This window comes from Serinus canaria, chromosome 10 (assembly GCF_022539315.1).
Source record: "Serinus canaria isolate serCan28SL12 chromosome 10, serCan2020, whole genome shotgun sequence".
NCBI classification, from domain to species: Eukaryota; Metazoa; Chordata; class Aves; order Passeriformes; family Fringillidae; genus Serinus; species Serinus canaria.
In genome coordinates this window covers 8,956,096-8,975,666 of record NC_066324.1, presented here as the reverse complement: position 1 = coordinate 8,975,666, position 19,571 = coordinate 8,956,096, and the positions used below count along the sequence as shown (strand labels likewise).

Sequence of the window (19,571 nt, the reverse complement as noted above, 5' to 3'; positions counted from 1 at the left end):
TGCTTCCTGAGTAAACTTAGCAGGGAATCAGCTTCCTGCAAGCGGAGTTGCTACTTAGAGTAGATTTTGCTGTGCCTTGTTTGAATGTGCTGTGGCCCAAACAAATCAGGAAAAAAAATGTTAACTAGAGAGAATAGTGAGTTTCTTTAGAGTGTATCAAATGGGCAGGGGAGTTATTTGACAACGTGAGTCAGACTTCCAGATTAAATCCTAGATCCTCTATTAATTTTCTGGTGAGCCTCATACCAGACTGGTAAGCTTCTCAGTGGTAAACTTTCGATCCATGGCCTTTAAGAGACTCGCTTCATTACTCGTAGTTTCCAAATTCTATCCCGTCTTTCACAGTCCACTGCAATTTCGCACTTCCTTTAGATACTGAAGATTGCTTGGTTGGTTTTTCGCTTCTCTCCGCGTCACCGGGACTGGGATTACACCAGTGACGAGCGCGGGGCGGCTCTCTGAGGAAGCACTGCTCCGCCTCCGATCCCACACGCGTTACCCCCCCATCCCCGCCGTGCCTGCCCCGCGCTCCGGGCTCTGCCGCTCCCCAGCCCCGCGCTCGCTGTCCCGTGAGGCGCGGCCGGCCCGGCCCGGCGTCACCCTCAGGTGAGGGGCGGCGCCGCCATCGGCCCAGGGGCGGCGCGGCGCGGGCGCTCAAAGCGGCGCCGCAGCGGCCCCGCCCGCCCGCCATGGACTGCGCGGGGCGCGCCGAGGAGGCGGCCGAGCAGCTGCGGCTCTACCGACGGGACCCCGACGGCTGGCGGGGCTGCCGCAGCACGGTGGGTCAGGGGCCGGCGGGGCTGCCGCAGCACGGTGGGTCGGGGGGCTGCGGCGGGAGCCGGCCCGGGGACTGAATGCTTCCCGTCCCGCAGGGTGAGGTGGCGGTGTCCTGGAGACCCTCGGCGGAGTTCGCTGGCAATCTGTAAGTACCCCCCGGGTCGCGGGGTCCTGCCCGCGGTGCTGCCCGGGCCAGCCAGGGTAGAGCAGCGCGGTTCGGTTTCGTTTCGTCCCCCGCAGGTACAAGGGAGAGGGCATCCTGCCCGCCAGCCCGCAGAAAGTCTGGGAGTGCATAAAGCCCGTGGCCGGCGGGCTCAGGACCAAGTGGGACCAAAACGTGAAGGACTTCGAGGTCATCGAAGCTATCAGTGATGTAAGTTCCTTAAAAACTGTTCTGGCAAGATTTGTGCAGCGTTTGGGCCTTAGAGACAGCCAATGTTATGTGTAGGGAGGGAGATAGTGAGTCTTAAATTGTTCTGTGTCTCTGGCTGGATCAGCTGAACGATGCTGGGTTAAGAAACCTTTTTTCATTTGGTTTTGGTTTTTTTCTTTATCTTATTCCATACATTTTATATAATTTATTAAGGTATGTAGGTATATATGTATATAGCCAATAGCTTATCTTTCTGAAAGGAAAATCATTCGTGGCTACATGCTGTGTACTTAAAATATGCAAATGTATAACATACACACACACATATATATGTATGTATGTATAACGTTAAATATATAACATTAAAGATTCCTGCACTACATTGTTAATGCTGCAAATCAAGCCAAGCACGACTGTTTTTAGTAAGCTCAGTGTGATGTAAGAGGAGGTTTAAAGTATAACCAGACTTAGCTAAGCAGTGAAGCATTCACGTCATCAGCCATCAGTTCAGGCCCCATCTTTCACCATGGCAGCAGTGACGCTGTGCCCTGCACATCACAGCCTGCCTTCAGCTGGCCTCAGCACCCAGTGCTTTGCATCTCTCATTAAAATGGAGATGCTGCAATTTGAGCAGACAGATGAGCAGGGCTGTGTATGAGCAGCAGCTTCTGCTGCCACGCTTGTACAGTCTAATTCCTTTTTTTAAAAGCATGTGGGAAAATTAAAAGGGTGCTGGATTTAGATCACCAATCTGAAGTGGTCGCTACTTAGAGGCAGCCAGGTGCAAACACAACTAGTCCCAGAAATGTTTGTGGAAATTCCAGGAAGTTTATTTTTCTTGTGGAAATCCTGTAGGCGTTTAGTATTCATTATAGACAAGTTCAGGAATGCTGCAGCCTGCCACTTGAAATTCACAAGACTTGCCAGCACCTACCAATGTGGTAGAAACTTCTGTTTTGGGAGCCAGTCGGGGAAGCAGAAGGTAGCATTAATATTTGTGCAGGGTAACAAACTGAGTTATCAAGGTGTATCCTGTGCATACTACACAAAGAAATAATTTTTGCCAGTGTCCTGGGGAGGATGAGGGTTTTAACTGTCCTGGGAGCACAGATGTGCCAGATTTGCATTTCAGCATCCCTTGTGGTATCTGGCCCCTCTGAACATGGAAGCAACACCTTGTCACTCTGTTTTTTTCCGGTCCTTGATTAATCATGGTAATGCCTTTTGACTGTGCCGATTTACATTTTGTTCATCAAAGGATGTAAAACAACACCTTGATGGAGTTTAGAAAGTGCAGAGATTTTTCTGCTGTACTTTGGAAAACATCAACTGACTTAACTCTGTTCTATGATTCCCAGACTGTCTCTATATGCAGAACCACAACCCCTTCAGCTTGCATGAGGATTATTTCACCAAGGGAATTTGTGGATGTAGTAGTGATGAAGCAATACGAAGATGGGACGATGCTGTCTGCTGGTGAGGCACTTGTGTTCTGCACAGGTTCATGTTACATTTGGAGATAACCAACAGCTACTGGGAACAAATATAAAATTAAAAAATTAAAACTAAGTAACAAGCTGTTCAGTAGTTGTTGACTTGATCTTGATCAGAAGAGAAAATAGTAATCTCTCTACATTGTTGTTCCCAGAGTATAAAAATCATCTTAAGACTCAGATAATGACTGGCCTATGGTTTGTTCCCTTGCTATGCTTTTGAGATTGAATAAGTATTTAATTTAGTGTTAAATTCTGGGGTATTTTGAGTGTGGGTTTTTTGGTTTTTTAAGAATCTACAGAACTTCCTAAAAGGAATCTCATTTAGGCTAAATCCTGTTTTAACATTTTCTGCCCAGGGTTCAGTGAAGCCATTGAATAAATGTTTCACTCCTGTATGTGAAAATAATTGGTTTTATGAAAAAATATGCTGATTTTTAGGGGGTTGCTACTATATAGAAGGATATTTATTTGGTTTTTCACTTTCATTCTGCTGTTTAACTGTTACAGGTCTGAGCTTTTATTGCCCACTGTTCAGATGTCCCATTTTCCTATCCGGTTCAGAAAAGCCTTGTCAGGAATTTATATACTTGCTGGAGTGCAGCTTTTCAGCAGCCAAGTGATGTATCTGTGTGATGTGGATTTGTTGGAAGCAGCCCAAATGACCTCTCAAGAAAAGCAGTGCCCTCACACAACATGGGCTTGATGAAACTGTGTCAAATGTCAATGCTTCCTCTTCCAGAGCTCAGTAACAATTGCTTCTAAATTCAGCACTTCTTTGATTTCCCCATTCTAAGGCCAGAGTGCTTCCTTTTAATGGTCTTTTCTGACCACTTGTCAGCCCCACACTGAAGAGATTGTACTACAGTTCTTTTTAAATCCATTTTGAATAATGAGTTTGCTTCCCATCTGGAGTTTTGCCTACCAAGGACTCTTTCCTGTCTGCTGGAAGAATGACATTTTCCTTCAATGCTTTTTCTTTCAGCCACCAATGTGGAACACCCGCTGTGTCCTCCTCAACCAAATTTTGTGAGAGGTTTTAATTATCCTTGTGGCTGTTTCTGCATACCTGTTCCTGGGTAAGAAACATCCTGATTGAATGTTACAAATTGTAAAGCCCTCCTTATCCATTGTGTGGTGTGTTTATGTGTATGTGGCCACATGTGACCTGCAACCTCTTATGGTATATTTCTGCCTTCCCAGTAATCATTATGACTGAGTGCCTTCCTTGTTCTCATTTTTATGCAACAAATCAGTTTATCTTCATTTCCTAGAGGGAAGTCTTGAATGTTACAGAAACTGTTATCATGGTGCAATTATCCCTGACCTCTTGAAATTCAGAAATTCAGCAAAACATAAAAGTATGGTCTTAATTTTTGGTAAATGAGTATCTGGTTGATTTGCCATAATTTATTTATAGACAGTCATGTAGCTAATTAGGGCCTGGATAAATTTAGATTTTGTAGCCGCATTCACTAAAATTTATCTTGTTTGTTTGAAAAACAAAAAAGCATTTGGAAGTATCTATTCTAATACAAGAGTGACTGAAAAGTTCTTAATGCTCTTAAACCACTGTCTCTAAAATCACTTTCATTGTCTTTGCAGGGAGCCAGACAGGACTGAGCTCCTCACTTTCTTTCAGACGGATCTTGGTGGCTATCTTCCCCAGACAGTGGTGGATTCCTTTTTTCCATCTAGCATATCTGGATTTTACAGCAACCTGACCAAAGCTGTTAAGGCATTAAAAGCATGACAAGATGAGTTGCTGACACCACCAGCTGAGGGTAGGAAACAACCTGTCAGCTTGTAGGTAAAAATACAAAGTTGGTCTCAGGGCTTTTCTATCTGCTAAGATAGAAAAAAAGGTGACATGAAACAAAGAACTGAGTACATTTTAAAGCAGCATTTTCTATCTGACTCCATGCAGAACAATGCATTCTTATGTAATATGAAAATCTTCACTTTAATGATTAGAAAAATACCACTCCCAAGGCTGGAAGAATCCTGGAGGCAGTAGGTGGTGATTCTTCAGGGAGAAGACAGACATACTGGATCTGTTCTTGCCCACTCTTTGTCAGTGTCTCTGAGATGAAGCATTGCTAAAATCCACTTAGCACCACAGCCAGGTGCAGGTCAGCTCTGTTTGGTCTCTGAGACTCCCTGTAGATTCCTGTGGAAAAATGTTTCTCCACCAAAAGAAGATGTATCCCTCCTGCTGCCAGCACTGCTAGAGCTGCTAAGAAGCCTCAGTGGGTCCAGCCAGCACATTGTGAAAGCCAGAACAAATGAGATTATGTAGAGGATTTCGCTTGTTTGTTCCAGCAGACCTCAATATTGATGGTAAATATGCCTTAAGTGCTTTTTATATGTTAAGGTCCAGCAGTGCTAATCAATGCACAGGTGTGTGGGCTGGCAGATGGATGCTCTCCCTTTCCCTTCTCTGGTACCAAAACCAGTTCATGACACAAACTGCTCCAATGTAGAGGCAATAAATAAAGAGGATTAAGCACTTTAATTGCCATTTTTTAAAAGGCATATGAAATGACTGTTTTGAACTGTATTTGAATGGTGTTTGGTTTCCTGTGGGAAGAGGTTTTAACAGGTCAGTAATCTTTTAATTAGCTTTGCCTTGACAGGCCATAAGGACGTTGCTCTTTTCTAAGACTGGTTTGCCTCCCAACATTACATTGGGAAATCAGCACCTGAGTTTTGTGCCAAGGTGTGTCCATTTTAAGAGATACCTCTGGTGCTGGTTGCTGCAGGAACATCAGACATTACTATGGATTACATATAATTGCAAAAGTAAAAATAATTGCTGAGTGAGGAAGTTAAATGCAGGTTGTGATTTTACTGTGGTGACTCGATTATTTAACAAGGTTAATATGCTCTGCTTTCTGCCCCTCTATTTTTTTATCTTTGGTATAGGGCATGGACTTGCACAATAAGTTTCCCACTGTAAACCTCACCCTATGGACTGGTTTTTCAAGGAAATAGTTTTTAGTCCTGTCTCCTTTGTATACAAAGATGTAAAAACCTGTGTGAGTGTGGTGAAATAAATATTTTTTGTGCTACATCTTATTGTTTTTCCTGTATCATCCTTTGAAATGGTTCCTCATATGCTGTTCTGCCATCAAGGAAGGCAAACAGCTGCTAAGACCTCCAGCATCTCTCTGAATTTAAGGCAGTGTGAGGGGAAAAGCCTTCCCTGATGATGTCCACTACCTAGGGAAGAGGTGTTTTGGTAAGAACACTTACACTCAAAGTGTTGGTTGGTCTTTATTTCCAATTGCTGTTTCTATACTTAAGAAGAATAACAAGTTCACTGAGAAGAGATGTGGGCCTTGATACTACAGAGGCTTATATATATTTTTGTAAGTGTACTGGTGTTTTTAGGCATGAATTATAATATTCATGCCTAGTCTTGCCAGGATTATCATGAATTTAATTAGTAGAAAGTTCAAGAAGCACAGCTGAGGTCACCACTCATTATTTCTGCAAGTAATGCATATTATTTTTGCAGATAATGTGGCTTTTTATTAGCTATTTATAACTTCTTTTTTATTGCTTTGAGCAATAAAGGTGGTGAGACACTTCATGGAATAACTTAAGAACCCCTTTTCTGAGTGCCCATCATCTATCCAGAAATTAAGAGCCCTTCATATTCACCCTTCTGCCCTGCCAGATTGTGAGTTGGAAATGTTTTGGCAAAGACTTTTATGTAGGTACCAATTTAAAAAAGTGTAAGAAGATTTACTGTCACATTTTTCTCTTCTTTTGGTTGCTACCCAACTAATAAATTTTTTGTTTTGAGACAGAGGTTATCTCTTGGGAAAGAGAGCTCAGCTGAGTAAGTATTTGGAAGTGTGGGGACAGAAGTCTTGTCAAGAATGTTCAAGGATTAATTTACAGTTGTCTTGTGAGAAAAGGCCACAGCAAGTTCAATGCCTGGATTTAATTAATAACTTTTCCTGCTTATCCTCCTTCCCTTTCTCTAAACTGCTGTTTTTGAGGCATTGTGTTAAGTGTATGGAAAACAGCTCCTGAGCTCCTTCTTCCTGATGAAATTAGGTAACCAAAGAAGAGTACAGAAAATTCCCATCTCCAGGAAGGTGAGCAGCCAAGGACTAGATCAGCCATCTGGCTCTCAGCTGGGGAGTCCCTTCTTCCATCCTGCCCTTGCATCTCTCCCTTTCATGAAGCAGGTCAGAGAAGACCAAGTGGGTGCATGAGACCATCTTGCCATAGGTACCTGTGCTGCTGGTAGAATTCCATACCGTGCATATAGGAAGCAGTGTTTGAAGCATAGATTTGTCTCCAAGTTATTTAGCCTTTCCAGAGTAAACATTTCATTTCAGAAGTACTTGGATTCACAATTACTCCTGCTGGTACTTTCCCTTGCAAAATTAACACAGACATTTAAAAGAAAGAAGGTAAGGTTTTGTTCTGAATGGCCTTGTTATTCTCCTGCTGTAGTCCTCTTGAGACCTCGGGCCAGAGGAAGGTTAGGAAAACTTCCACTACATTACCCTCATCTTCCTGCCTCCCCCTTGGAATACCATGAAAACTCCTTTCCACCCTGTGTTTGCCTGCTGCAGTTGAGATGGCTCTGTCAGCTGCTAGTAGAAAGTCAGTTTGACAGGTTTTGGCTGTCCTGAATGTTCTGTGTTTTTTATAGGAAAGCTGGAAGTTTTTAGGGAATGTTGTTTTGACACACAAAACTGCAACCTCTTTCTCTGCCTTACCCATTCTCTAAGGCAGTGTTTAATTGTAGGCTCATAGACACGTTTCTTGTTGCTGGGAAGGTAAGGTAAGGAGCAGGACTTGGAGAGTAGCACTGAAAATTCAGCACAGGATCTGCTTTTATTCACCTGTTAAGTGAATAGCTTAAAATAGGAGAGTACTATAGCTGTCACGTATTTTATTACAACCGCTATATTATTAACAAAGTCATTATTTTATAATTATACACTTTGCAACATCTGTTTCTGAAGGTTGAAATAAGAATCATGCCTGTTTCCTGCACGTTTTAGTTAATCCCAGACAGCTTTCTCTGTAACTGGCAGTAAGCTCCAGTGTACTCCTCGTGGGTGCTTTCTGAGTATCTTGCTGAGGCAGCCAAGTGCCTGCAAGTAATAAAATCCTTTGTTTGAATATTGGCAGTAGTCTAATCCCTCCTCTTACAAAGTTTTGGACGACTTGCTGGTAACAGAGCTGTGATTCTTCCTCTTGATGATGGCTGTGATGGGCCCATCAGGTAATGCCTTGATTACATTCCACGCCTCAAAACGAGTGAGTCCTTGCATGGCAGTTGTGTGCACTTGTAGGAGCTCATCGCCGGGCTGAACAGGGCTACTCTGTTCCAGTGCAGTCCCTAGGGACAGAAAATTTCCTTTAATTCTTTCTGTGGAGGAAACTTTAATGGATCTTTCACTTACTAGTGAATGGATCACCAGCATGTTTGCTATAAACTACCTGGTCCCAGCAGGCAACAAATTACTGGCACCGAACAATATAATGCTGCATTTGAAAAAATAACATTTCCACACTTATAAATCAGCAGTCATTTATGAACCCCACAAGGCCGCCTGAGTTGGGAACATGTTAAGTGTGTTTACCTTTAAATATCCTGTTGATGATGATGGGTTTATCTCCCTGAATAGAGCCTTTCCCTCCTTCCAGACTGAATCCTAAACCAGCAGATGTTTTTTCTAGAGTTACAGTACAGATTGTATCCCCAGTGGCTGGAAACAAATGGAAAGTTACCACATGGACATTACACAGTCTAAAAAGCTCAAACATCTGTTAAAAAAAAATTAACTTTTGGAATGTTTGCAAAGGTCCTATAAACTGCTAAATGAAAGAGAAAACTAAAGCTTTTAATTTCTCATTATGTCATTTTAAGGCCCTCTGGGAAGCTGGGGAAAGAAAGTTATGTTTGAATTAATGGGAGAATGGAAACGTAAGACATTTACTAGAATTATAAAAATCTGTTAAATGAACAAAATCTGAGGGAAATATTTTACTTCATATTAGCTATGAAGTTGTTACTGACTACTAGGCTGCTAATTTGCAGTATGGAAATAAAGCTACAGATCTCCAGTTCAAACTTTAGGAAAAAAACCAAAACCAAATCAAAACACAAAACTATTCTGAAAGTAAAATATTCTGCGAAACTCTGACCTTGCTGTGTTTCAGATACAGCCACCTGCTATTTCAAACAATAGCATATTGTTTGTTCAAACTGAAATTCTCTTTCATGGAGAACTTGTCTTGTAACAATATTAGAATAAAGAATTACTGTTCACTGAGTTGTCATTATACCTTCAATTAGATGGTGTGCTACAATAGCCATCTTTGTACATCTACAGAAATCCACATAGAGAATAATGCTTGGGTTTTTTAGGAATTCTTTTATTTTAGAAATCTAGTGATTCTTTCCCTTTTAAGTAAAGTTATTTCAAATATTTCAATATCTATTTCAGGAATGTTTTATTAACTGTGCTGTCTTTAATCAGGGTTCACAGATTTATCAGCCACTGCTGGTTTTATGAACACCTGGATTTCAGGTGATGAGTAAACACTTATCAAGTGGGGTCTGCAAGATAATGCCAGTAAACTTACCAGACTCTTGTGAGGCATCACTTGCTACTGATGATGTACTAGAGCTGATTGAAACATTGAGATTTTTTGCTCCATCTTTGGATTTTTTGGTGACAACAACAGCCTGTCTGGCTTGCCGGGCCTGTCGCATGATTGCTGAGGCATCACTGTGAGTTGCACCTTTCAGAGACTTCCCATTAATGGAGAGTACTTCATCTCCTTTCTGAATAGTTCCTTCCTGACAGGCCAGGCCATTGGGAAATACCTTGTGAACCTATTGAAGAGCCCAGTCACCACACACACACAAGGGAAGAGGAAAAAAAGGACATCACTAAATCCCTTAGTTAACACTTTACACCATGTGCATTTTTCATTCTTTGCCTGGAACAAGTTGCTTCTATCACATTTCAGGATGGAGGATGAATAAATTTGCACAGAGAAGTTTCCCTGTGCACATCCTCCTCAAGCAGCCAGGGGAGCAGTTTGGCCCTGGTACCAGATGGCTAAAGCCATGCTACCTGTGCTAAGTACTTTGCATATTCTACTTCCTGACTCTCTTGCTGCTAGTGAGAGGAAGGAAGCATGAGACTTATCTCTAGCCTCCAGACCTCTGATGTGTTTTTTACCCACCCCATTCCTCCAGACCATCCTGCACGGTCTTCTATAAGCACGTGAGTAAGGTGTTGGTTATTTCCTTCTGAGGGCTGTATGTTCTACCTCAGGTTTCAGAGTTGTTGGGGAGGAGGCACCCAAGCAAGCAGTAGACTGCTACCAGACACCTGAAGAGACAGCTCTGTGCAGAAGGAACCTTTTTTCACCCACTATGGTCCTTCTAACCTTATCAATACAGCTGCCTGCTTTGATTATCTAAAAGCTAAAAACTGTAGTAGAAAACCAAGTATGTATAAAGGTATGTATTTTTAGATAGAGTGTTGATTTGAGAGTAATTTTTAAGATGCTACTTACTGTTACCACTTTGTTTTCTAGATCAATGCCTCCTGCCAGGCTGAATCCAAGCCCAGTATCTTCTTCTTTATGCAAAACTGTAACATGAATATCATCAAGTTCCTAGGCAGAGAAAGGAATAAAGTCAAGAACTTCCCAGAAGATATGTCACAATGATTGGAAAGTCTGTTGTGCATTTTTTAATGAGACTTAGTGGCATAAACATAATATTAAGTTGCAAAGTTTACCAGACACATTCACTCTACAGCTTCCTGAAAATCATGCACAAAAAAAGAAAAAAAAAAAGCAGGTTTACCTTTAAGGTTTCTTCATCTAAGGCTTTGACTTCCTCTATAAGCTTTGCCAGCTCCTCAGGGGAAAGCAAAGAGATGACTGACTGCCCCAACACACCGGATGCTTGAGGTGAGCCCTGTTCCTGTCTGTCTTCCTCCTTCTCTTTGTCTGCCAGGCTCACCGTGTATTCTCTCAGCTCTGAGAGGCTGTCCCATTGTGACAAGAACAAAAAAGAAACATTGAGCTATGAGAGAACATACCCACTAAAGCAAAAGGCAATTTTAGAGCAGTCATCTTTCATCTTATTAGCATGTAATTCAGGTGGTAACTCCTACAACTAACATAATACAGGCAAATGGAAATTAATCGTGTTCACTTTAAGGAAGTAGAATTCATTGCATAAAAGAATGAGAAAAAATTTGTGGCCTCAGGCAAATGCTCTTAAATTTGCTTTATCATGGAGATTCTAGAAATAATGGTCCTTGAAATCCGTCCATGTACGGATCTAATACAAATCAAAACCAAGATTAACAGTCATGAGTCATTTAACCTTCATGGTCTAAAAAGTTCTTAACTTAGTCTGTGCTTTACTTCTCTGTGCTGCTACCTTAGAACTTTAATCTGCCAGTGAATCAGTGCAGCTGCTCACCAGTGCTGATCTGTAAATCTGAGTTTTAAATATGGTATCTTACTTTAGGGAAAAGCCAGTGTCCAGGTGATGGTTCTCACTCGCAGGTGAGGTGGAAGCCCCATCCTCCTCCATGGAGGACTGAGACACTGTGTCCAAAGTTTCCCATGCACTGTTTCCAGAAGAGGCTGAGGACTGAGGAAGGCAAAGCAATGATTTCATTAAAGCAGATGACACCTGGCTGCTGATGGAATAGATTTTGCTACACTTCTCATCAAAAGGCTTCATTATCTCACAAGCCTGGGCAGCAGTGAGAGGGAAGCTTCGTGACCTCAGGCTGTGAGCTTTTGCTACTGACACAAGATGGGAGTTAACAGCTCCCGGAGAGAGGAGACTGGATGAACTTTCAGTGCTGGCATTGCTGCTTTTCTCTGAGCTGGTTTTCTCTGGTCTGGCAATGCTCTCCCTGCGAGAGGAAGATCTATCCAGGCTCTTTGTAGCCATGGCCGCAGGTGGCTGTTGGTGGCTGTTTTCACAGCGTGGGAGGAGGGGTTGGTTTGAACAGGCTGGAGCTGCCTCTGCCCCTGCTGCAGGGCGAGAAGGTTCCTTCTGCGCTGATGGTTTTAGGCTCAGCCTTCGGGGGGTTTTTTCAGGTGACTGTGGAGCACTCAAGGATTCAAATGAGCTTATTCTTTGTTTTATTGATGATCCTCCAGGTGACACACGTGATAAGCTGGATTGCAGTTTTTTACTGGAAACACTGTCACGGTTGGGAAGACTTTGATCTGCCTGTGATTTTAGATCTGAATTTGCTTTCCTCAATCCTTTCAGGCTTTGGCGGAACCAGGTGGGCTTTGGTGCAACAGGAGGACCCTTTTTCACACTGTCATTTTCATCTGATTTTAGCACTTTGGAACCCACTAATTCTGATTCTGATTTCTTCAGAACTGTCTCTGAGCTGCTTCGATTTTGATTCTCTTTTTTTTTGTCTATGCCAGGTTGCAAATCTAAGTGGACGTTGTTTTCACTCATGGTAGGATTAAATAAGCTTTTTATGCAGTCAGAAATTTTAACCCAGGGGTCTTCTGTTGTATCAAGACTATAATCTACCCGTGCTTGTCTTTTAAGTACAGGCCTTTGTATTGATGAAAGTGGAGTCCCTGTAATAAAAAGACATCGATTATAAACCACCACCTGTCTACTTCTTGCTGCATCATTATTAATTCATTAACCCTGAATTTCATTCAAGCCTCTGATAAATTATTTTGAAGTTTCTAAAAAATTTAAATATTTAAAAATTCTTAATTCTTGATCCATTAGTTCTGAATCCAGACACTGAAATTAACTGAAAAACAAGGCTCTTGCACACTTAAATACGAGATTGGTTTTTTTAGAGGGTTTGCAAATACGGAAATTCTGGGGTGCTGAAATCTTGATACAGGATGCAACAGCTAAAATAGAAAGGTGAAAATGCAATGTTTTTTGCAGCCTAGAGAAAAAGCTGGTGTTACAGTAAATTCTTTTAAAAAACATTTATTTTCTACATTTATAATATATCCTACTCTAAAAAGACTATCATAGGAAGATCTTCTACATTTATGCTTCCTCAGGTTTCCTCAGGCATTTCCAGTTGATTTTTCTGATAAGTAAAAACTTGATTCTAATATGGGAATATTTTTTTACTTCAGAAAGCAATTGAGCATCTTCATGTTGGACATGGTGGAGCTGAATGGCAGCAAAGTTCTGTTTGTGCAGCTGCACAGGTACTGTTTTCTGCTTTAGTGTGACCTTTTTTGAAGGCAACACTTTTACTTTTTTTAATGATCTGAGCCATAACTTTGAGAATTACATAAGCCTATATGTTGTAAGAGACCTCTTGAGATTGTCTTGTTCCCTTAACACTAAGTTTCCTTAATTCTAACTAGCACAGCAGAAATGTAACTTATCAGTGGTTTGTACCATTGCAACACTAGAGTCTTGAACTTGTGCATAAAAATATCCTTTAGAAATGCTAAAACTAAGCTTTAATATGAGATATTCAGTATAAATAAGCAGTGTCATCTTAAGCAATACAATTTTTACAATAAATCATCTCTAATGCTGCTTTTGATCTAGTTTCTCTTATTTACAAAGATTAATCAATAATTTTTAAAAATTACAATAAAACATCTCTTATGCTTATTTTGATCTACTTTCCCTTTCTTTACAGATTAGTCAATAATTTGAAATTTCATCTGTTCATCCCAAAATTTAGAGATATGGCTTGAAGACTACATTTAAAGAGAAAGTGAAGTCAGCTCAATACCCAGTTTGAAATCCAAACTAAATACTATATATTTAGCTGGGGGGAAAAAGTTCATGGAATTAAACATACCTAACTTTTCTTTCCTTTCTTGCTCTCTGCCCACTGGAGCAGCAGCTGTGTGTTCCTTATCACATGCAGTAGGAGAAATGGTGAAGACACTGTGGGTTACATCGGTTTGATGTCCCTCTAGCATTGCTTCTCCAACTTCCTGCTGAACAAACAGGAAAGAGAAGTGTGTCAGAATGCAATTATGCAAACCACACTACATATGAATCTGAAAAAAATATATGAATCCGGAAAAAAACAGAAACCCCATATAAAATTGTGGTATGCAGGCCTCAGACTGACTAATACAAAATTTGTGGGGAATAAGGGTTAAAAAAAATTAAAAGCACTAATAAAACCTTCTCTTAATGATCTGAAATAAATTCTGACCATAAAATATCTCTCTTGGGGATATACAGATATACAGACTATCTTAATGGAGGAAGTTGTGTTCCTTAACAGACCTTGATTTTTCATGGATTTTATTGATCTTAAGATTTAGGTTTTTCTCACTGTCATTTAGAATGACTAAGTACAAAGAACAAGAAGTTGCAGGGCGTGGTAAGTTCAACAAGTACTTATTGCCCTTAATTTTACTTCTGAAAGCTGATTTTCTAGCAGTGGTTTCTACTTAGGGGATGGTAAAAATTACCTTACCTAAGATGCTTAACTGAAATTTTCTTGGATATTAACATTATATGTGGACTTCAGTTTGCTCTACATAATTTTGTATTGATCTTTGCAGCTTGGGAATTGGTTGGGGGGGACAGTCTGTGGGTTTTTTTGTGTTTGGTTTGGTTATTTGTTGTTTTGGTTTGGTTTTTTCTGTGTTTTGTATTTTTCCTTTGCACTGTATTGAGAGCAGTTAATTTCTATTGCCATATTACTAAACCTGAGGAATAGAAGTTTCGATTTTAAACAAACCACAATTTTGTTTCAACATGCAGATCTTGCAATCCTTCACCCTCATGCAAAAGTGAAACACTCTCTTGCCCTAGATGAGAGGGAACTGAAATTTAGTAAAGTATAAATGTACACTGTTTTCAAATACTGTAGCTCATTAACAAAGATGTATGTGCACCACAATTTAAATGGTTTTATTTAATACCTCCTGGTTTCTAGAAATGTATCTGAGCCCAAGATTCCCTACTGCACAAATGTTAGTGCTTTCTTCCAATAAAAATCCACTACTGAAACAAAGAAATTATTGTTTCATGACTACTTCCATAAATGATATGACTCTGTGACACAGGTAGCTGGGGTGAGCCACACCAAGCTGGCATCAGAGGCTGTGTAAACCTCTCCAGTCCCAGCCTAGGGCATAACACTGAATAATACTACCAATGGCACATGCTCATGAGGAGAGGCAGGGACTCAGATTCATTCTTGCAGCTGCTCTCACTGGGATTTTAACTCAGACACCTTAGTATGGAAGGTTTTCTTCAGACAATTCTCTGCCTTCTGGCCTTATTTTGAACATAACATTTTGTGCTATACTGGCTTCACTAAGATACACACCTTATTTTCAATACAGAAGAGCCTCATCTTCTCCCAGTTCTCACCTGTATATATATTTTCCTCTTTCTTTCCAACTCTTCTTCCTGCTGCCATGCAAAACCAATTTGCCTTCCTTTTTCCCCTCCTCACAAATATGCAGACACAAGAAAAATGCTGTAAATTTTACTTTACCTGCACACTTACAGATGATGATGCAGCCATTTCTGAGACAAGCTTTTCTTTTCTGTCTGCATTACCCTGGTCCACACACGTGCAGTCCTGCTTGAAGTATTTCCTTGGTGGAGGTTTGGGCTTTGATGATTTAGGTTTTCTAACGAGGATCTCTGATGACTTCTTAGTGTTTTGCGAAGCTCGACCACCTTCACTACAGGTGGGAGGGGAACTTCTTCCTGAATTATTGGCAGAGAATGAGTAGAGCAGCCCAGGCTGCTGGGTGATTGGTACATCTACACTGTGTACTCTTGCTTTCAAGTCTGTGAGCTGGTGCACAGCAGCAGGGGCACAGGAGGCCCGGGGGTTGTAGCTGCTGTCACTGCTGGAGCGGGTCATGAGCCGCTGTGCCCTGCGGCTGCAGCAGCCCACGCTCCTGTCCGTGTGCTTCTCGCAGGGCTGCCTCCCGTGCCAGCTCACTTCCAGCCTCTTTACACCTGCACCAGCAACATGGCCAAAATGTCTGGTCAGTACACACAGAGTGCTCGCTTCTAAGATTCAGCTGATGAAATCTGCAGCTAAATATCATCCTCGGTGGATGCAAAGGTGTGATTTATGCATTGAAGGCTTGTAGGGTCAAGAGTCAACAGCCAAGTTCCTGAACAACCAAATAACGTTTTCCCTATATATAGGTATATCAGAACTATAATTTTACTGATGATGACTGTTACTTTTGGCTCTTTAGAAGACACTCAAAGGAGTATCATTACTGGGAGAGGATGTTATACCTGAGCTGGGCAAATAGCTCCAACCATGACTGCATTTCCTCACAAAAAAAGGAATTAACAAGGTTTACCCCCAGGACATCACCTTCATAGTTCTTTGTTATCATGGTCCTGTCACCTATAGACAATGGTTTGAAAAGCTCTAAGCAGAGCTTGTGAATTGGAGAGGATGAGCAACTGTGAGAGGAAGTTTGCACGAGAAATTTTTGTTGGTAATCAGACAGATTTGTTCTGTTCTCATCACTCTGGTAACATATCATTGGAGACATGTTAGGAAGGCTGTCCTGTGAGGTTTCCTCCTCTTTCTTTCTGCTTTGGGTTACTTGACTGTTTTCAAGGATTCTAATACAGTGTGTACTCATCCTTGACACATTTTAAATCAAAATTACCATGTCTCAATGAATACATTTATTCCCTTACCTTCAGCACTCCATTGGTGTCTCTCCTTTCCAAATCTGCTGCTTTCCACAGCTTGTGCAACAGCTTCTTTTAGCTGTTGCTCAGACACCTAGGAAATATTATGCCATTTGACTCTCATGAGGTGAGTTAACTGCACACCATTATATTTGTATAAATCCCAGTATATATGAAATATATCTATGGATCTGCTCTTTTTAGTGGCTGTTTAGGTTAAATGGGACCTTTCAAAGATAAATGTTCTTTTAGAAGTGGAGTCCTGGATTTACCAGTATAAGGTAACTCAATACAGCATAGTTTATGTAACTACTTAAACTTATTAATAATTTATACAGTATTTGGTGTTAGGAAGGGTTTTGTTGAAAAACCTTGCAGGAATAAAACATTGTATATCAATATTAATTTAATTTTAAATATTTGCAGAGCAAGACCTAAATTTTAATTACTGAAAGACAGTGTATAAACATTTATTTCTTTTTGGGGAGGATGTTCCCTCTTTCAAATTATTTACTTATTATTGTAAATTCTTTCTTACATAAGAATTATGTTTTGGGTTATTCCTTAAATGTTATTTCTGAAGCTTTCTTATTCACTGCATAGAACCTCATGTAAGACTGCCACCAGTGATCTTCAAATCTTAAATGATTCTACTTAAGAGAGTGCATATCTCAGGGTTTTTTGGGGTTTTTTTTTGTGCAGTGATGATCATAAAGAGATCAGCATCTATGTAGTCAAAATTTTTTCACCTGTATTAGATCAGCACTTGCTCTCTCTTAGTTCTCAATATGTGCTATATTTAAATTCAGAAAGAATACAACTGTGCTACCTGTGGTTCAGGGTGTCTGCTAACAATGATTTGTACTGCACCAGGATCACAATGGCTCAGCACAGCATAAACTTCATTAAGGGTTGTATTTTGTACTGAAGTTTCATTAATTTCAAGAATTTCATCTCCACACCTAGAGAGATATTAAAAAAAAAACAAAAGAGAGAGGATGTAAACAAAACAGATTTTCTCCTGACCTCATCTCACCCACGTGAAAACATACAAAAAGCAAATTCATAAGGTCAACCTAATTTTCTTACAGATTACATGTCTTTCTGTCCTGTCACAGAAAATAGAATGGGAATGGGTTGAATATCAAGGGGTTTTGATCTGCCATGTTGCATGCAACCTCTGAGCTTTCTGCATGTTCAGCTGTGCGCACTTGGTGTTCTTTCTGCTGTCTGCAGCTCAACTGCTGCTTCCACCTACACCTTCCTTTCCAGTTAACACTTCACTTCTCACATCTTTATGTTAGTGCTATTTAGGGTCAGAAAGGATGTTATCTTTCTGCTAGATATGTGAATAACCCGTTAAAAAAAAATTCCAATGACAAACTATCAAAATCTGCTAAACCAGATCTTTATAGATGAAATCAAAATTTGGCTCATATGGAAACTCAGATTGCCTTGCTCTGCTCTAGTTCTCACACACATTAGGAGCCTGACTGAAGGCACTGACTTGTATCCTGTAAATATTCAAATAATTTAAGACTACAGTTCTTTCAGCTAAAGTATTAGAGAGGAGGATTACAGAACATCTAAATTTAAATCAGAAACACTGCACTGAAACTGCTGTGGTCTGTTCAGTTCTCAAGATGTTCAACATTACTAGTTGATCAAAAATCTCTGAAAGTGAATTTCTAAACTCTCACTAAAGCTCATTTCACCAAATCTGTTTTTCTATTGGGCAAGAAGTGATAGAATTTGAGGAGATTGTATCGGCAAAAAAATTAGTGCTCAAACAAGCCAAGTTATGCCATGTTTAGGTTTTTCCAAATACTTTCTCATTTGAAGATCTCCTCCAGTAGAAATGCTACAAGCTTGTCTAATACCTTCAAAGTTAGCCCAGCTTGGACAAGAGGCAGAGATTTCACTGGGTTGCTGTATTTCTGTAAATCCCACATATCCTGAAGATATGCTCCAACCCTGAAGCACACGTGCTTTAAACCCCAAATTCCCAGAAATCAATATTACTTCCTGCCCAAATAAGTCAAAAATAAACCCATAAAACAGATCAATGAGAAATTTGTAGCATAAGATAGCCAGCCTTTCTCATCCTACCTGAGTCTCCCATCCATATGTGCCACTGAGCCTGGCGAGAGGGTGTGAATAAAGATCCCTGAAATACACTGGAAGTAAGGGATGCTACACAACCCAATTCCAAGGCCAACACCTGGCTCTGAAAGAATCAAGAATAATTTTAAAAAACCCATAAGAAACAGTCAAAGCAAACTATTGAAGAAACTTCTTAAAAATTAATTAAATTTAATTCTTTTTTCTACATGAACCAGAAGCAAATTCTCGTGTTCATGAAAGTTGCACATTCAGTATTTGCTGCTGCTTCCACTGCATTTTTCTAAACCTTTCTATTGTTTTATTGTGGGGTGGTTTGGGGGCTTTTGTCCTCCTCATGATTAAAGTGTAACAGACACAATGGAATGCAGGTTTATTTTGCAAAATATCTCTCGTTATAGAAGAATTCAAATGACTTTACAAGGAGACACAATAGAAAAAAAATTAAGGAGCTAAATAAAGAGGGAAAACAAGCTAAAATTAAAGATACATGGCTACTGTTAGCTATATAATTTCAGTTCTCCCTCTGTTTTATATAATACAGCTGAAGACTTCTGTGAGTTTACCCTCTTTGCTCTGGACAGTCACTGATGTCAGATCCCATCCTGTGTGTTTGGTAAGTCACTGGTACCTCATAGAGGGTTTCCTTTGTTTGTTGCTCTGATGTTCCCATATTTAAAAGTTTATTTCATTGTGCCTCTGGTTGTTTATAAAAAGAAGATGATGACAGTTGGAGAGGAGGTGAAAGAACTACAAGAAGATGTAGATATATATTTTATTTTGTTTTAAGCCTTTTCAAGAGTGAAATAACTGCTTGCATAATTATGGATAAGAGTTGCACAGTCTGCTTAATAAGAGGCATTTGTTGGCAAGAGCTTTACTCTTTCAAGTGAAGGTTATGAATGTGACTCTCATGCTTGAGAGCAAAAAATCCTCAGTGATTGGCTCTTGAGGACAGATGGTGTTCAAAATCCTGCTGTTGATAGATACTTGTTAGCACTGACAGGCACCAAGATCTAATTTAGTCTATTAAAAAACTTAGTTCAGGAAAAGAATCAGGTTTGTGAGGAAAGACATTCAGAGAGCAAAAGAACAGCAGTTTGTCAGTCAGTGCTTTGTTGGC

The 19,571-nt window shown here is 40.4% G+C and overlaps 2 protein-coding genes and 1 long non-coding RNA gene across 6 annotated transcripts in view; 2 read left to right on the top strand and 1 right to left on the bottom strand.

The window, feature by feature from the left end:
- Window positions 1-630: 630 nt before the first annotated feature.
- On the top strand, window positions 631-5,716 carry STARD5 (StAR related lipid transfer domain containing 5). Its single transcript, XM_050978695.1, has 6 exons — window positions 631-779; window positions 873-922; window positions 1,018-1,150; window positions 2,509-2,626; window positions 3,629-3,722; window positions 4,249-5,716. The coding sequence occupies exons 1-6, from the start codon at window positions 690-692 to the stop codon at window positions 4,394-4,396; spliced, it is 633 nt and encodes a 210-aa protein (XP_050834652.1). The 5' UTR covers window positions 631-689; the 3' UTR covers window positions 4,397-5,716.
- Window positions 5,717-7,484: 1,768 nt separating this feature from the next.
- The window catches only part of IL16 (interleukin 16), a 30,559-nt gene continuing 18,472 nt past the window's right edge, over window positions 7,485-19,571 (bottom strand). Inside the window, exons 11-21 of one of the 4 annotated variants that reach the window (XM_030228319.2) lie at window positions 18,437-18,554; window positions 17,157-17,289; window positions 16,334-16,421; window positions 15,150-15,625; window positions 13,485-13,626; window positions 11,175-12,270; window positions 10,505-10,688; window positions 10,210-10,311; window positions 9,265-9,517; window positions 8,259-8,384; window positions 7,485-8,014 (exon numbers count right to left, since the gene is read on the bottom strand). In XM_030228319.2, the coding sequence (XP_030084179.2) occupies window positions 7,821-8,014; window positions 8,259-8,384; window positions 9,265-9,517; window positions 10,210-10,311; window positions 10,505-10,688; window positions 11,175-12,270; window positions 13,485-13,626; window positions 15,150-15,625; window positions 16,334-16,421; window positions 17,157-17,289; window positions 18,437-18,554 (2,912 nt within the window). In that variant the 3' untranslated portion in view covers window positions 7,485-7,820. The remainder of the gene's footprint in view (window positions 8,015-8,258; window positions 8,385-9,264; window positions 9,518-10,209; window positions 10,312-10,504; window positions 10,689-11,174; window positions 12,271-13,484; window positions 13,627-15,149; window positions 15,626-16,333; window positions 16,422-17,156; window positions 17,290-18,436; window positions 18,555-19,571) is intronic. The other 3 variants (XM_050978694.1, XM_030228318.2, XM_050978693.1) reach the window with 3 other exon arrangements.
- The window catches only part of LOC108961998 (uncharacterized), a 105,504-nt gene continuing 96,444 nt past the window's right edge, over window positions 10,512-19,571 (top strand). The window contains exons 1-4 of the long non-coding RNA XR_007778468.1: window positions 10,512-10,611; window positions 11,827-11,957; window positions 12,799-12,873; window positions 18,993-19,064. This is a non-coding gene — a long non-coding RNA (uncharacterized LOC108961998). The remainder of the gene's footprint in view (window positions 10,612-11,826; window positions 11,958-12,798; window positions 12,874-18,992; window positions 19,065-19,571) is intronic.

Excerpts from the sequence above, each read along its gene's own strand:
- STARD5 (XM_050978695.1), top strand. The coding sequence starts at position 690 with ATGGACTGCGCGGGGCGCGCCGAGGAGGCGGCCGAGCAGCTGCGGCTC. Across the intron at positions 1,151-2,508 it reads TCATCGAAGCTATCAGTGAT|ACTGTCTCTATATGCAGAAC; the intron begins GTAAGTTCCTTA and ends TATGATTCCCAG. Across the intron at positions 2,627-3,628 it reads TGGGACGATGCTGTCTGCTG|CCACCAATGTGGAACACCCG; the intron begins GTGAGGCACTTG and ends TTTTTCTTTCAG.